The sequence below is a fragment of the Neltuma alba genome, unplaced genomic scaffold (assembly GCF_004799145.2).
Source record: "Neltuma alba isolate B1F8T4 unplaced genomic scaffold, ASM479914v2 tig00000857_pilon, whole genome shotgun sequence".
NCBI lineage: Eukaryota > Viridiplantae > Streptophyta > Magnoliopsida > Fabales > Fabaceae > Neltuma > Neltuma alba.
This window is the reverse complement of record NW_021632224.1, coordinates 127,610-143,941: the sequence shown is the minus strand read 5'-3', so window position 1 is coordinate 143,941 and position 16,332 is coordinate 127,610. Positions and strand designations below refer to the sequence as shown.

Genomic DNA, 16,332 nt, shown 5'->3' with positions numbered 1-16,332 from the left:
ACCGAAACATCAGTTCTTAACTGTTGGTCCAACAGTGAGGTTGTCTATGTTAGTAATATTCTAAATGTTTTGCGTGAAGCTACATTTGATGGTGTAGAAAATCCAGTTGATTCTGGCTTTCTGAAAAAGTATTCTTGATTAAGGCTATCAAATTTTGCTTTCCATTGCACTAATTGTCCGTTTCTGTATTATACAACTCCACCACTTTTTCTGTCATTCTTTATTTCCCAAATAGAAATAACCTTTTAGTTCCTTCGTTATAGAAAGTAGGAAGCGATTTTAAAGGCCTTTGATTGCATTCATAAGCTGAATGGAAGGGATCCATTCCGTTCAGTTTTGTGCTGGGGGGGGGGGGGGGGACCTCTTTTACTTGCACTATTTTACTCAAACACTTTCTAATCTCTGGATCTTGGTACAGAGCTCTTGTATCATTCTGACAAGGTAGAGAATTATCAATGAAAACTGATTCTGGTTTGATTGATCAAACACTCATTGATTGTACAAAACATTTTCCTCCAACAATGCCTGATTCTCAGCTTAAGCTTAATTTTATTTCAGCAAGCCAATTCTAATGCATATTTGTCTCACAAGCCATTTTCAGAGACAGAAGCCTAACGCCCCTCCTGTAAGGTGATGCTTGTGTTATTGGAACAAGAATTGATTCCTGCGAGTGATGATGAATCTGTCTCAGAGAAACATCTCTCTGAATACATTCCTGGTCGTCCAGGTTGTGGCAGAAAGACACTTTCACTGTCTAACATCAAAATCACTTGTGACATTGTTGGTCGGTCCTCCGGCTTCTGTTGAACGCAACAAAGTCCCACTTGGATACACCGTAGACCTTCTGATGCCGGAAACTGATTCTCAAGTAATGGATCCATCAGCTCCATTGCCTTCTCTTCAGTCCAAAGCTTCCATGCCTGACATATTTCATCACAGTTTCAGGTGCTGCAATGATACTACGAAATCTTGCCAAGATCAAATATTATATACAGTTGGAAATAAATCATTTTTTCTGGTAAAATGGTTGTTTTGAAGTACTATATTGGTTTAATATTCTACTCACATGGCCAAGGAGATTCAGCTTGTGATCTGGATGGAAAAATCCTTTATTTTTCTTGCCGCTCAACAGCTCTAACAGCAAAACACCAAAGCTGAAGACGTCTGATTTGAATGAGAAGTGTCCATCTATCGCATACTCAGGTGGCATATATCCACTGCATTGATTGCAAAAGGTAATCTGATTTTAGCAATTATCGTATTAAGGGGAAGAATTTGTTTTGAATATTTATGTTAATTTTCTCTGTGCATACTAGGTTCCAACTACTCTATTAGTCTTTGCTTCAGTTTGGTCTCCACCAAATATTCTTGCCATTCCAAAGTCAGAAATTTTGGGATTCATTTCACTATCTAAAAGAACATTGCTGGCTTTCAAATCTCTATGAATTATTTTGAGTCTTGAATCCCTATGAAGATAAAGGATTCCTCTCGCAACTCCAACAATAATATCCAGTCTCTTTTGCCAAGTGAGTGTTGAACGCTTTGTTTCATCTGTTTCAACATATTACGCATGTTAGGCAGTATCTTGGTGATTCAGTAAAACATGTACATTGATATGTAGATGTGAGTGTTGAATATTTTAAGAGGCTAACCAAATAGTAAAGAGTCTAAGCTTCGATTTGGCATGTACTCATAGATCAACATTCTTTCATCTTTATGAATACAGCAACCTAGAAGTTTGACAAGATTTCGATGCTGAAGTAGGGATATCATAGCAACCTCATTCTTGAACTCTTGCAAGCCTTGTCCTGAACTTTCAGAGAGTCTTTTCACAGCTATTTCTTGCCCTGATGCAAGTTTACCCTAATATTTTCCACATTAAAATCCAAGGTATTATCATTGATCAATGTCATGAAGAAAAACAGAGACAATACAGCTCTTTCTAACGAGGGAAATGGGAACACTTGAATGTATTTGATAAACTAGGAACTTGGAATATAGGGACTGTTGAACTATTGTCAGTTATTAATGGACTTTATCATAATACTTCCCGTGAAGAATCTGTAAAAGGTTAGAGTAGTTTTATGTAAAGCGATGTGATAAGAGACCAAGACCAAAAATATATGGTGAAAGTCTGGCTTACCTCCAGAAATAATCTATTCAGTGGAAGATTTTCACATTTTACAAAATATGCATTACCTTGCTAATAAGTCTTTAGTTTCGTGTCATCAATAGAAGTGTTAATTGTTAGATAATTAGTCAAGAGAAGTAGTGATTTACTCTGTATACGGGACCAAATCCACCTTCTCCAATCTTATTGCAGGCTGAGAACTTCTTTGTTGCTGCTTCAATAATGTCAATCTTGAATGATGGGAGTTCACTTCTAGGTCTGTTAAGTATCAGTTGAATATCTGTCTCTATAGCTCCCAAAAAGGGCAAAAAAAAAAAAAAAAAGAAGGAAAAAATGACAAGTGAGTAAAAATAAATGTAATAAATACAAAATTATTGCTCAAAACCTTCTGAAAACACAAATAGTTTACCTCGAATTCTCCATCTCTTAATTATGAACCATGATACCAAGACAACAATTGCTGAGCTTACTGATACAGCTACAATAATTATTATATGTTTATTTCTTTTCGGGACAGCAGCATTTGAACCTGACAGCAATATACATACATTAGAACACGAACATCTAACGCCGAAAAGCCTGGCCCAAGAAAATTGCAGAACTAGAGAATCTGTAACCCTACTCAGGACTATATCATCAAATTTCTTACCTAGTTCTGAAGCTGGAACTCTGATGTAGAGATCTTGTCCATAATATGCAACCTCTCTGATATCAAATAAAACCCCAAACCAAGAAATGCATCCTTTGCCGGTTGTATTGATATCTAGTGTAGCATAAGCAACACAAGAACAGTTCTTCAAGCACTCTGTCTCACACTCCTCAAAACTCAAGCTTGAGTTTGTGTGAAACACAGCAGAATCTGGCAGTTTTACTCCTGTAAGCTTCTTAAATCCCTCTCCATTTCTGCAAGTATGAGAATTCTTCATAACACATCCATCTGACCATTCATTTTTTTGCCAGTCTTGAGGTAACCTAGGCTCAAATCCATCCATACACTTGCAAATTGGCGATTCTCTTATGGTGCAACTTCCATAGGCACCGCAAATGCCATAATCATCACAACGATCTCCTTGAACTGAAAATTCTGGGATCCAACTGGAACGAGGATCACTCCATGAGAAGTGCTGAATCAAACCAGATTGAGTAAGTACAAATCTTGAAGTGACACTGTCCTTAGTTTCATACGTGAAAATCACTTCATCAGAATTAAAAACAAAAACAGGTTTGAAAACTGGGTTGTCCATAAGAGCTGGGTCACCTTTGAGTTGTTGTGCAAACCATGGTCCACTTCTAAAGACCTTCTTCTTTCCTTTAAGAAGAAAAAGCTGAGGAAGGCCGCGTGGGTCCACACTATAACTATACTCTCCAGAAGAAGGATCATCATGGCTTTTCCAAGAGGTTAAGTGTCTGCTGAAGCCGGTTTTGAAGTTCCAACCAAGTCTCATTCCTGGAATGAATGTATCAGATGGATAATCAAAACTCTGCCATCTGTAACTCACAGAGCTTTCATCCTCAAGGTCTCTCAAGACTAAATTTCCAGAATCTAGAAGCTGAGCTAATGGTTTCCTTGGCGATCTGGATGAGTTTGCAGACCATATGATACTTCCTGTATGACTGAGAATGACAAGCTTACCATCATTGCTGAATGTTAAAGTGCCACTAGAATTCACAAGTGGACTGTCCCTGTTTGCAACCCAAATAACAGTAGGCTTTGGGATATACTTGTACCATATTCCCAGATATTTCAAACTGGAATTGCCAGGACTGAAGAATCCAAGTTCAAATTTTTCATCAGGAGAAACTAGTGTCTGGCTATCAGTGATGGATTGCGCTGAAGTTATGGAATCCTTTGCTTTCAAAACTGTTGGAAACAAGGATATCAGAGAGAAACAAGTGGCAAGAAAGAAGAGGGTGAAGGAGAACTTTGTTTCTTCCATGAGAAAGTGGCGAGAAAGAAGAGGGTGAAAAGGGACTTCGTCTCCTCCATGTGAATCTTGAACCTTCATTCTGCTTCTTAAAAGGAAAAACTCATCTTTTCTACTGTTTCTTTTCAAAAAGCTTTATTGGACGGCTCCATGCATTTTAATGGACTCGTTAAGATCGAGGAGAAAAAAGGTCTTCAGTTGGAGCAGGTATAACTCGAGGGCCCTGTCTACTTTTTGATAGACACATGGAATGGACTAAAACACCAATGTTACGAGAGGGAAAAATCAAAGGAATATGTGAGTCACAATAAATATGAAACTTTAGCATAACATGGTAATAAAGTTGTGATTAGTTCTGTTAAATTAAATTGGACTCCGTTGATGCATTTATGCACTCTTGCATGCATCTTGGACATAGTTTAAGACTTCTAGGTTACAAGAACCGGTAAATATTATAATTTGGCAATTTGCCCGTAATTCAAGGAAATAAAATATGTTCTTTTTCTTAGCCCATTTAATGCACTTGAAACATTAGTAATTTACAGTTACTTCAGTGCAGAATAACCTTAAAACTACTGTCATATCCGCATCTAACGCGTAAGTTAGGCCTATAGGCCATCAAGACCAATAAAACCCTTCTTTTCTGTTGACAAGATGTTGGTGAGAAAGACTAGGAAATCGAAAGCGCTCACACGCACAGAAGGAGCAAAAAATGAATCAAACTTTGAAATTTCTTACCACTACCATTTTTTTATTTCATGCTTTACAGTTGTTTAATCATTCTACACAACTGTAAATATCATGATATTTTAATGTCTTTTTTTTTTCTGGTGATATGATATTTTAATGTCTTTCATCACGTGAAGATTTCAACAGCGGATGACCACTCGTTAATCAGTGCTATGCTGGAAGATGTTGATTGCACCATAAGGCTTTTACCTAACGAAAACTTGAACCTATTGCTCTGCTCAAATTCAAATGTTTTGAGACTCGATATCAAATTTCAAATTCTCATATTTGATTACCAATCATCTGAGTAGTGCCGACACAAAATATCTTGGCTCTTCTGATCTTTAATAGGCACAACACTGTTTGGCTAACCAAAGAAAAATACTCTTCCGGGGGGGGTGATTATGTTGGCACAGCTACTCACCGATCTCAAACCATTCTTTTTGTTTGTTTTTTTTTGTTGCCATTATTTCTATTGTTAACTAGACAATTTTATTTTTTATTTCAGAAATTTAAGAAACGAATTACAAAGGTTTATGAATAGTATGTCTTGTTATATCTTGAGTGATGATATTGATATGATGCCGTCAAGACTTAGTGGACTTTAGTGAATAAATTGTACCCTGCACTGATCAATGAAATCAGAGTATTCCTTTCGATCGCTCTGCTCACATGAATATATCACTGTGTTAGAGAAGATTCGCTTTTACTCTACTGCTCACAGTACCTTTTTTTTTTTTTTTAACTTTTCTTTCGGCCCAGAAATCACCAAGTACATTGAGAATAACCGTTTACATAAATTTTCACGAACTATCATTCCTGCATGAACAAGGGTGAGATCCATATGCATGGTTGTATCCCATATTGAGCATTTTTCTCTTTTCTTCTCTTTCTTGAAGTTTGGTAGAAAACCATGAACCTATTGCTTGTCCGAAATCACCGGAGTAACATAGAAATAAAATCAGTTCATATTAGCCCTTCAAAGACATATCAGAGCATTTCAAATGGGAATTCTCGTTTGTCTTTGTTGAGTGAGGAAATGCATATCCAATAACTTACCAACTCACACTATTTGGACAGGAATACTCTGAAATCTATTGAAAAGTTTCTTATCACCAATGCCACTGCCAAATGAAATAAATCTAGCCTAAGAAAAGATGTTGGATGAGGGTTAAAAAAAAAACGGAGCAGTGTACTCTGTCCAAATGTTCTATGAACCAAGGTCTATATGGTAGAAGAACTATTAACTAAAAAGAAAAGATTTGATGTGATAACTTTTTATGATTGGAACGCTGATTACAATGAAAGACAGGTTTGTGAACGAAGTGTAAACACCCTATTTTGTCCGGACCTACAGAAACAATAATAAATCTAATAAATAAGAAATCCTAATAATAAAAGAAATATCTTTCTTGATTCTTTTTTAGGGGCCAAGTTTAAAAATCTATCCAAAAAAGAAAAATCAAACAAGAATATTTTTCTCACAATAAATAGTAATAAAGCAAAAGGTAAAATTAAATGCTGATTGGTCTCTAATTTAGAAAATATGAGGTGAACACATCAAAGAGTGAAATAAAAAAAATCAGAAAATAAAAATAAAAATAAAAATTTCTCACTTAAGTTGATTGGCTTCTCAATTTAGAAACATATTTTGGAGTCATAATAGTAAAAAAACAAAAATAAAAATAAAAAAAATCACAATTTAATGATAATTTGGTACTTAAATAGGAAGTTATATTATGAGTCATAATGGAACAAAATTAAAAAAGAAAATTAAAGAAAAATTGGAAAACCTTAGGTGGAACCTATAAATAAGAGAGTAAAGGTTAGAGGAAGAAGACACTCAAAAAGGCAAGGGAGAAAGCTTTTTTCATGACAATGTGTTGGGACAGGGAAAGCAAGATGAGGCCTAACTAGAGTAAAGTCTGTTGTTTATCTTTTTCTTTCTTCTACCTAAGAAAAGCTTATTGTAACATCTCATACAATTATATCCATATATCTGATAAAATACTTCATTTAAAAATTTATACGTTGCTAATACTCTAAACAAGTCATAATTTCAGAATATTTCTGACATAATAACAAAATAAACTATTAAAGTCTTATAGTCATGGCAATTAAAAATATAATATAGCATGTGCTCGAGGAACACAAAAGCCTTTATGGCTCACTCTATTGGTGCCTTTCCTTGATTCTTACTAGATCCTTCGCCTAAAAAAAAAATGTTAAGATAGGGGTTGAGATCAAACGTCAGTAACTACTAAAATTCTAACCTATACAAGCAGGCCATATATGATAAACAAAAAAAATCCGTTTATATGTGCATATACATATGAAAATCACAGATTTGGTACATTTAACTCAATTTCATTTTTGATTCAGCAATATACAAATATCATTTTTCTAATATATCAAAAAATAATGCAATATGCTGCCTCCCTTATATCATTGTCCACTCTTATACCACTGATTGGAGCTATAGGCTAACACATAGTCCGATAAGAGCTAATCCATTTTACTGAATTATTCTAAGCTCACTGATACTAGAGATATATTCGGCCAAAGATATAGAGCTCAAGCCCGGACTATAGCTCCCTCCTTTGGAAATAAACATAAGGAGATGTCACATGTCTCACAGCTCCAATGAATTCCCGGCCAAAAGAAAACATGGACGAAGGAGCCCTAACAAGTGCCATCCACTATGCACCGAGTGATGGCATACCACGTGGTAATTTATATCCATAAAATTCTCCTTCTATCCTTAACCCAACAATGCATATGTCAGATGCAAATAATATTACATCATAAATACGTCCTCAACTATATTATTAGAAATAAGAAAATAATAAAATTTTTGTACTATTGAACAGCAACTCCTGCTAATCCCATGGATATCAACATATTTAAATATTGATCATAATTAATAGCAATAAGTCTTAACAAAATCAAGTGACATATTAAAACATTTATTTGAAAAATCATAATATTATATTTCAGTAATATAAAAATTAGTAAATCCATAATATAATCATACACAATTCACATGTACAAGAAAGAATTTTTAGAGTTACTTGGTACTCTTTAGCTTATAAATATTCACACAAAGATTACTCCAAAATTCTCAAGAGCCTCCAAAATTACACATAAATATTTATTAATATAAAATTTAAAGCTACTGCAAAACTACTCTAAAATTTTAAGATTACCGTCTAAACTAAAATTACATAAATATATTAGCTCTCCCAAAATTTGCTATTTATAATGATATAATATTATTTTGACAATAAAATTTTCATATAAAACTTTAAATTTAATAACTTAATTAAATATATCTTTATTACCCAATATATAAATATTTTATATTAAAATTCTCAATTATTTATTATAATCTCATTTAACAATTTTTTTTCAAACCAAACAACTTCTTTAAATTATAAACAAACTAGAACTTATCTAATTTCACAAAATTCTCAATCTACAATTTTTTTAAACCTTCAAAAATTATTTTAAAGATATATCTTTAACTTATTCAATATTTAAGCCAATTAAATCTTCAATAATATATTAAATAACTCAAATAAATTATTTAACTTAAATTTAATCGGTAAAAACATATTATATGTCTAAATAACAAATTTTTTAACTAAAATCTCAATTTAAAATTCTCAAAACGGTCATTGAGTAAATATAAACTGATTAAAATTTATTAATAATGTATCTTTAAATTTTTACAGTCACACATTGTTAAAATTCCATATTTATTCTATACTGAAACAGTAAAATTTTCTCTAAATATTATAATGATACTAATAATATAAAGCTATAAATATATAGAAAATATTTATAAAGAAAAATTTGACCCAAAAAAGTAGTTTTGTGTACGTAAATGATTCCTAAAATTATCAGGTATTCTACAACTTAGCTCTCTCTCTCTCTCTCCTCTCTGCTTCTCACTCTCTCTTCCTTTTCCGTCTCGCCTCCCCCTCTTTTATTCTATTTCCTCTCAACTTCCAACTACCCTATCGCTCTTTTTTTTTTTTTTCTGCTTCAATTATGCTTGCCCCCATTTTTCTTTGTTCTTTATGAATTGCCTAGCCTTTCCATCGAATATGGTGGAAAGCTAGGTATTTTTTATATATAATATAATAATATTATATTATTTTAATTGATTGATTTTTTTTTAAAAAATCAGTATGTTACACTTATACTCTTGTGATTATTATCACATTTGTGTGCTTGAACAATGATGGCTAGAGGGTTGAATCAAGTATGATTTCAGTTGAATCTCACTACTCCCTTTCTCTTGGATTTATTTGAAGTATGCTCTTATCTATTATCCTCCATATGCACTCATTTTGATATCTACTTTCTTCTTTCTTTATTTTTATTTATTTTATTTTTGTCCATGTCATTTTGCTAATATATGTATATAGTTTTTTCTATTATTGGCTTATTATATAATGCATTCCTTTTTCTATTATTATTAATAAGTGGAGCATCAAGTATGAATTTTCATTCCTCTCTATTATGTTTAACTTGAGTTTTATGGTGAATTACTTTTGGCTGTTCTTTCTTTTTGTTTAAGATCTATACCGTGTAAGGTTTTCAGAACCTCCGTAGGTATCTAGATTTATGGGTAAACTGTGTAAGACTATGGGAGTCTCTGCAGGAATACTAATATGGTTGTGCAAATTTTTCTTCTTGAAATAAAAAGAAAGAAAATAATTTTGACCCCATGTTTATAAATAAATAATAAAATAAAAAGTCTTTTTTAAAGAGCCTCTGCAAGCTCGAACAATTATTCTCCCGTGTGAGGTTATAAGAATCTTTACAGGGAGGGTAATCCAAAATTGCTTTTGAAAAAATATTTTCTAAATAAAAACACAAAAATTGTTTTTCACATGTTAAGAAATACCAACGCACAAAATTTTTTTTAATTAAATAAATATTTTCTAAAAGATACCAACCAAGTAAGATGCATTTTTATCTCTACACTATGTGGGCTTTGATTTTTCTAAAGGGTATGTAGGCCTTAAGTTTTTATTCTAGGTTAAGTCTAGCTTCATAAATAATTTATTTTTTTCCTTTTGTTAAATAAAAAAAATTTCTTTGTTTCTATCTTTTTTTTAGGGTAATTAAAATATAATAAAAAAGCCATATTAATTTTGAGTAGTTGACTTAGGATAACCATTCTCTCGAATGGGTGTTGCGGGGTACCTAACACCTTCTCTATACACAATTGACTCTCGAATCTTATCTGGTTTTCATAGATCATGTTTTTTAGGTTTTCAAAATTAACCTTTTAAAATTTTAATGGTGACTCCTCTTTCTTTTCTTTTTACGGGATGACCAGAATTCGGGCCCGACACGAAGGATCCATATTGGAATTATTGGACCTATTTTCATTCAGGGGCACCCCATCTAAATTTGATTCAATTAGCATTCAGAAAAGTATGTAAAACTCAAAATTGTGTAATTGGTCTGGCATTGGTTTATTGTGAAACGCAAATGTGTTGGGGGAAAAAAAAAAAGAAGAGTGAAACGCAAGTGTGTGAGAACTTGACATCTGTAAGTTTCAGGATCCCTTGCTCAAGATTTACAAGATAAAATAAGGGCAGAACGTTTGAGAAGATGATATTCAACGAATATGGAGATGAAGTGTAAAAGAATAAGTTTGCTCTGCCTCTAATCTGATCCACCCATGTTGAATTCAAAGCGGTTTTGTTAGACTTTGTAATAAAAAAACTAAACCTTCCCCTTTGGTATTGGACTTAAAAGATGAAAAATCCTTTCAAGAGATCCCAATTTCTAGTTAGTCTTCCGGGGACTGTGAGCCTGTGACATGACACCTCAATAGTCAATTGCCTTGAAGTTTTCATACCCCGGCAAGAAACATCTAGCAGCCCTCGCAAAGCCGTTTCTGCTGAATGATAGATTGTACAAACTTATCCACTTATTCATATTATATGTAGACAGACACGCAAAATACTGAGTGTAACAATTGTTTCCTTTCTTGCTTTCATATCTTAATAAAAAGCCAACTTTTTAATCATCACTGGTTGCAGAATCGATTTTTGTGGCTGCACTGGTAGTTCTGGGTGTAGTAGTGGGTGGGCAAGAGGCAGAGCCTGCGATTACCTCGCTGAACCGAAATCTAGCATGGGACAAGTCATTAGATAATGAAGATAGCAAATGGGATGGTTATTTTTTCTGTTATAATCCATCACTGTGTCTTGTTTTGTGCTGCTTCTGACATCATAACCAGTGACAATCCCGTAAGCGATGGTGAGCTTCTGATTTCTAAAGAAAACAAGTTTGCTCTTGGGTTCTTCACTCCTGGCAAATCAAACTATCGATATATAGGAATTTGGTACTACAATTTGCCAGAGAAAACTGTTGTTTGGGTGGCTAACAGAGATGATCCCTTGCATGACACCTCTGGAGTTCTGTCCATCAACTCAAATGGAAATCTAATTCTCCATCACAACTACTCTGACTTCCCCATTTGGTCTGCGAATGTTTCTATCACTGTTCCACATGCAACAATTATGGCTCAGCTCACAGATTTAGGTAATCTTGTTTTGATTCAAAATCACTCCAAAACTGTTATCTGGCAGAGCTTTGATCATCACACTGATACCTTACTTCCGTATGCCAAATTGGGAGTCAACAAAAAAACTGGTCAGAACTGGTTCTTGCAGGCGTGGAAGACAGATGATGACCCTGGAACTGGAAGCTTCTCTGTTAGGTTCAATACTAGTGGGAAAGCTCAGATGTTTGCATACAAGAGGAATAACCCAGTGTGGCGAGCAGGATCCTACAATGGCGAAATATTTGTGGGTATCCCATTTATCAAACGGGCTACAGCCACTGATTATGGCATTAATGTCACTGACAATGATAATGAGGTTGGATTTCTATTTTACGCTTTTGACAAGAAAACCATCATAAGGGTGGTTGCTCTTCAGTCTGGATTCTTTCAAACATTGCTATGGGATTATGATAAGCAACAATGGAATCGATTTTGGTCTGCTCCAGAAGTAGATTGTGACAACTATGGATCATGCGGTACCAACAGCAACTGTGACCCTCTTAACTATGCAAATTTCAAGTGTTCTTGCCTACCTGGGTTTGAACCTGGAAATACAACAAATTGGTATCAACATGGCGATGCAACAGAGGGTTGTGTGAGGAAGAAAGGGCCATCCTTATGTGGGAATGGAGAGGGCTTTGTTAGAGTAGAAAGCGTTAAAATTCCTGACACATCTGTGGCAAATGCTAATATGGAGATGAGTTTGGAAGAATGTGAACAAGAGTGCTTGAGGAACTGTTCTTGTAATGCCTACGCAGCTGCTGATGTGAGAAATGGTGGAAGTGGATGCTTGACATGGTATGGTACTTTGATGGACACGCAGATCTTAAGTCAAGAAGGCCATGGTTTATTTGTTCGTGTTGATGCTGTTGAACTCGGTAATTGCAATCCTTTTCTTTATTTTTCTTCAAGGAACATTTTCTTTTTCTTTGTCTTTAAGACTTCTTTCTTCCTACTTTTATCAGCAAAATATGCTAGGAAGTCAAAAAGAGCACTTGCCAAGTCGGCGATAGTGGGTATTGCAACAGCTTGTGTCACGTTGATTACTCTTATTGCCTTGTTTGTCTACTGCTTTTGGAACAGAAAAAGAAAAGGTGCGTATTTCATTTCGCTTCATTTCTTGCTTCCTTAATAGTCTGTACTTTGGTTGTTCTTTCACTCAATATCATTGTCTTCTATTAAAAAAAGAAAAAAACAGAGAGAGAGAAATCTTTGAAACCATGACGATGAAATGAGCCAAAACAACACTAGAACGAAACATCATTTTTTTTGCCAGTTTTGAGGGGATAAGGCTACGTGCATCTCTCCCTCCTGGATCGCACTCGGTGGGAGCCTCGTTGATGTTAGATGTCTAGCTGTCTTATGTTTAGGTGTGAGATGTTGGTTTTCTATGTGATTAGTTGTTTCAGAGTACTAATGCAGATATTATATGTGGATGTACGTAATGCCTTTGGGGATGGATGAAAGTACTACCTTCGATCCTTAATATAAGATCCTGTTTGACTTTTATTTTGGTCCTAAATATAAGACCCCAGTCCACTTTGTCTCTCATATTTATGTTTTTTTTTTTTCAAAATAGTCTTTCTAATAATTATAGTTCTAACCAATATAGTTGATTAGTAAGGATATTTTAGGAAAGACAACACTTATTTATTACAAATAATTAACTTAACTTTTTTCCTTAATTTCCTCAAATTACTCAACTGGGTCTTATAATTAGGACCAGAGGTAGTATTATTTAAATCTCATGGAGATTTTCCCCGGCTTTATTCCATGATAGAGTTAGGTTCGAGCTATATGATACACTATAGAATTCTGCTTTTATTTCTATTTCTGTCTTCTTCTTCCTTCTTTATTTACTGTTAGCTGTGGTTCTACAAAAGTAAAGTTGCATTTGTTAAGGATACATGGAAATTTCTGTGCGCTCAAAACCCAAAAGTTTAATGTCATTCATTAGCTAAAATAACAAAATCGCTAGAGGAGCATGGTGAAAGCAGAGCATAAACAAGCTTATCCTGGCTCAGTGACCTAATCCAATTCTTAAAACATTGAACTTGTTTTTTCCCCCGTTTATTTTTCTCTTCTCTTAATATGACTTGTTTAAATGTCTTAAGCTATTTCACCCTCTTTATTTTTGCTAATTCCAGATGAAATAGCCGAACAAGAATTAAAATTAAATTCCCCTACAGAAGAGGAGGATGGAGAAAATAGAGCACAACCAAGCTTACCATTTTTCAACATCAAAACCATGATGACTGCAACAAACAATTTCTCAGAAGAGAATCAATTAGGGCAAGGTGGATTTGGTTCTGTATACAAGGTATGCAAAATATTTAAAAATTCTCTTGCCAAGCAATTGGTAATGTGAAGTAAGTCTGTGGCAGATTTTCTTGCACAAATTAGTATAATACAAATGCTTTGATATTTCAGGGCATATTAGTTAATGGACAAGAGATAGCAGTCAAAAGATTGTCTCAAGGTTCTGGACAAGGCACGCAAGAGTTCAAGAATGAAATTAGACTAATTGCAAAACTACAACACAGGAATCTTGTGAAACTGCTTGGTTATTGCATTCATAAGGAAGAAAGGATGTTGATCTATGAGTACTTGCCCAACAAAAGCTTGAACTTTTTCCTCTTTGGTATGATTTATTATTCTCCTCCTCTTTCTCTAAACTGATGTTGCTTTTTAATATTTGCATAGCTAAATAAATTAGAGAACTGAAAAAAAAAATTATACCCTTAACTAATCATTTCATCAAATTAGGAGTATACACATGTTTTTTCACAGCATATTTTTCTCAATCTAAGCAAATTCCTAGAGCCAGAACAATTAAATGGTTCAGAGTATTTGTCTTCAGCATGCATCGAAGACATAATTAGCTTTCATGCGTGGCAAAGTATCGAGCCACCTTTTATACTAACTATTTTCACAATGATATATAAGAGTTGTATGTAACTACGGTGTGGTTCTTGGAAGCTAGGTAAGATTAGATGCATAAAAATATCATTTCATTCATAGTCTTTAGTTCCTATTCTCATACTTATATTTATGTCTTATTGATATAACTAGATTAGCTTCATTTTCAAAGTTAAGAAGGACTTATGGTTCTCTGCAGATAGGAATCAAGGAACGATATTAAATTGGGACACACGTTTTCATATTATATTTGGAATTGCTCGAGGTTTGCTTTATCTTCATCAAGATTCAAGGTTAAAAATAATCCATAGAGACCTTAAAGCTAGCAATGTCCTTCTAGATGTTACAATGAATCCAAAAATTTCTGATTTTGGTATGGCTAGAATATTTGAAGAGGATCAAATTCAAGCAAGAACTAGACGAATCGTTGGAACATAGTAAGAACAAGACTCTTGTACATGATCTAAAACAACACCATTCATTGAGTTTCACAAAATCTTATAATATTTTTTTTATTGCAGTGGTTATATGTCTCCAGAATATGCAATGGTAGGGCAATATTCAACAAAGTCCGATGTTTTCAGTTTCGGTATTCTATTGTTAGAGATTATTAGTGGAAAGAGAAATACATATTGTCTCAAAGAACAAGCATCCGCAAATTTGATTGGACAGGTAAGACTTTAAAAAAAAAAAAAACTAGAAGCATGACATTTAAACATTTTCAGTGGCTTTGTTTCCATCTCCTCTGGTATCTGACCTTCAAAGTATTGAAAACTGCGTCGGCGCCTTAATGCCATTTTCCTTTATAATCACAACGGTTGTATTAATCTGTAGGTTTGGGACTTGTGGAGAGAAGGAAAAGCCTTGGAAATAATGGATTCAACACTTGGTGAATCTTATCCTCTTGATGTAGCCCTAAGGTGTATACAAATTGGGCTATTGTGTGTGCAAGAAAGTGCCTTCTATAGGCCATCCGTGTTGGAAGTCATTTTCATGCTTGGCAATGAAGTAACCCTTCCTTCACCTCGAAAACCTGCTTTCTTGTTCAATTCTAACGTAGAGCATTCAGAATCTTCAACATCTGGAGATCCTTCAATAAACAATGTCACAACTACTACAATCAGTGCTCGATGAACATGAATTGATAGATATAAAAGAAATATATCCTATTGGCTGTGTTGTGTTACCTAGATTGATTGTATTTGAGAAGAACAAATAATGAAAGTTTGTAATTAAAATGCAAAGCTATTGCCAATGCCAAAAACAGAGTCGAGAATCCTACTTGTTTGCTTTGGCGCATAAATTTTGTAAGTGTGTATGTATTGTAAAAAGTAACATAGTAGTGAGAAAATTATCATCTCACTACAATTTGTAATGGTCAAACGCATTGCATGTTCACATAAATCTAGCACGTCAAAATTGAAGTTTTTTAACCATTAACAATATGTAAATTGCTAACACAATTAAAGTTGTATCTTCTCTTCTATCTTCTTCTTTGGCATATCTACAACCTAATGTTTATCACATCTCACGAATCCAGATCAATAGCGTTGAAGAACTTGAACTTGAACTTAAGAAAAGTGTAATTCTCGCCATTAAAACCCAGAGGTTTTCTCCAAATAATTTCTGACCTAGCCATATGCAACTCTCAGATTGTTATTTTTTTTTTGTTTTATGTTTTGGAAGACAAAGTTTTGAGATAAATTGTCAGATAGTAAATTGGGTAATGCAAAAATTTTCACTTCAAGCGCACACACCCAAATGAGCTGAGAAATGTGTCTGGAACAAGGATGGATTCAATTCACATCACTTACATGCATTTTCCAATAACCTCTTGACAATCAAGAAACTCAATATTCTCACAAATCTTGAGTCAACTCAAATAAGATAAAAATAATGATCATCAGACAAAGATTTTCCTTATAGATGAGTTGATACAGACATTTTGAATTTCTAAGTATATATAGGTGAGAGTATATGACTGAAAGTTAAAACATTTGAAGAATTATAACAGTTTCGCAATGTTAAAACTCTTT

The 16,332-nt window shown here is 34.0% G+C and overlaps 2 protein-coding genes across 3 annotated transcripts; one reads left to right on the top strand and one right to left on the bottom strand.

Annotated features, from left to right (window-relative positions):
• Positions 1 to 392: 392 nt before the first annotated feature.
• On the bottom strand, positions 393 to 4,500 carry LOC114746899 (G-type lectin S-receptor-like serine/threonine-protein kinase At4g27290). Of its 2 annotated transcripts, XM_028935183.1 has the most exons (7): positions 2,781 to 4,449; positions 2,541 to 2,660; positions 2,281 to 2,417; positions 1,653 to 1,863; positions 1,314 to 1,551; positions 1,067 to 1,217; positions 393 to 920 (listed from the first exon to the last, which is right to left on the bottom strand). In XM_028935183.1, exons 1-7 carry the CDS (start codon positions 4,135 to 4,137, stop codon positions 612 to 614), a joined length of 2,523 nt encoding a protein of 840 aa, XP_028791016.1. In that variant the 5' UTR covers positions 4,138 to 4,449; the 3' UTR covers positions 393 to 611. The 2 variants fall into 2 exon arrangements, with proteins under 2 accessions (XP_028791016.1, XP_028791012.1); XM_028935179.1 differs by having other exon boundaries at positions 2,541 to 4,500.
• A 6,293-nt stretch (positions 4,501 to 10,793) lies between these two features.
• On the top strand, positions 10,794 to 15,450 carry LOC114746923 (G-type lectin S-receptor-like serine/threonine-protein kinase At1g11410). The gene is made up of 7 exons (XM_028935201.1): positions 10,794 to 12,255; positions 12,343 to 12,471; positions 13,525 to 13,697; positions 13,808 to 14,018; positions 14,496 to 14,733; positions 14,818 to 14,968; positions 15,131 to 15,450. Exons 1-7 carry the CDS (start codon positions 10,965 to 10,967, stop codon positions 15,428 to 15,430), a joined length of 2,493 nt encoding a protein of 830 aa, XP_028791034.1. The 5' UTR covers positions 10,794 to 10,964; the 3' UTR covers positions 15,431 to 15,450.
• The last annotated feature ends 882 nt before the right edge of the window (positions 15,451 to 16,332 follow it).

Bases quoted from the DNA above. Each gene is read 5' to 3' on its own strand.
- LOC114746899 (XM_028935179.1), bottom strand. From the start codon at position 4,137: ATGAAGGTTCAAGATTCACATGGAGGAGACGAAGTCCCTTTTCACCCT. The intron at 1,218-1,313 runs GTATGCACAGAG...CAATCAATGCAG, and splicing joins AATAGAGTAGTTGGAACCTA to TGGATATATGCCACCTGAGT. The intron at 921-1,066 runs GTGAGTAGAATA...GAAATATGTCAG, and splicing joins AGCTGAATCTCCTTGGCCAT to GCATGGAAGCTTTGGACTGA.
- LOC114746923 (XM_028935201.1), top strand. From the start codon at position 10,965: ATGAAGATAGCAAATGGGATGGTTATTTTTTCTGTTATAATCCATCAC. The intron at 12,256-12,342 runs GTAATTGCAATC...TACTTTTATCAG, and splicing joins TGTTGATGCTGTTGAACTCG to CAAAATATGCTAGGAAGTCA. The intron at 13,698-13,807 runs GTATGCAAAATA...TTGATATTTCAG, and splicing joins GATTTGGTTCTGTATACAAG to GGCATATTAGTTAATGGACA.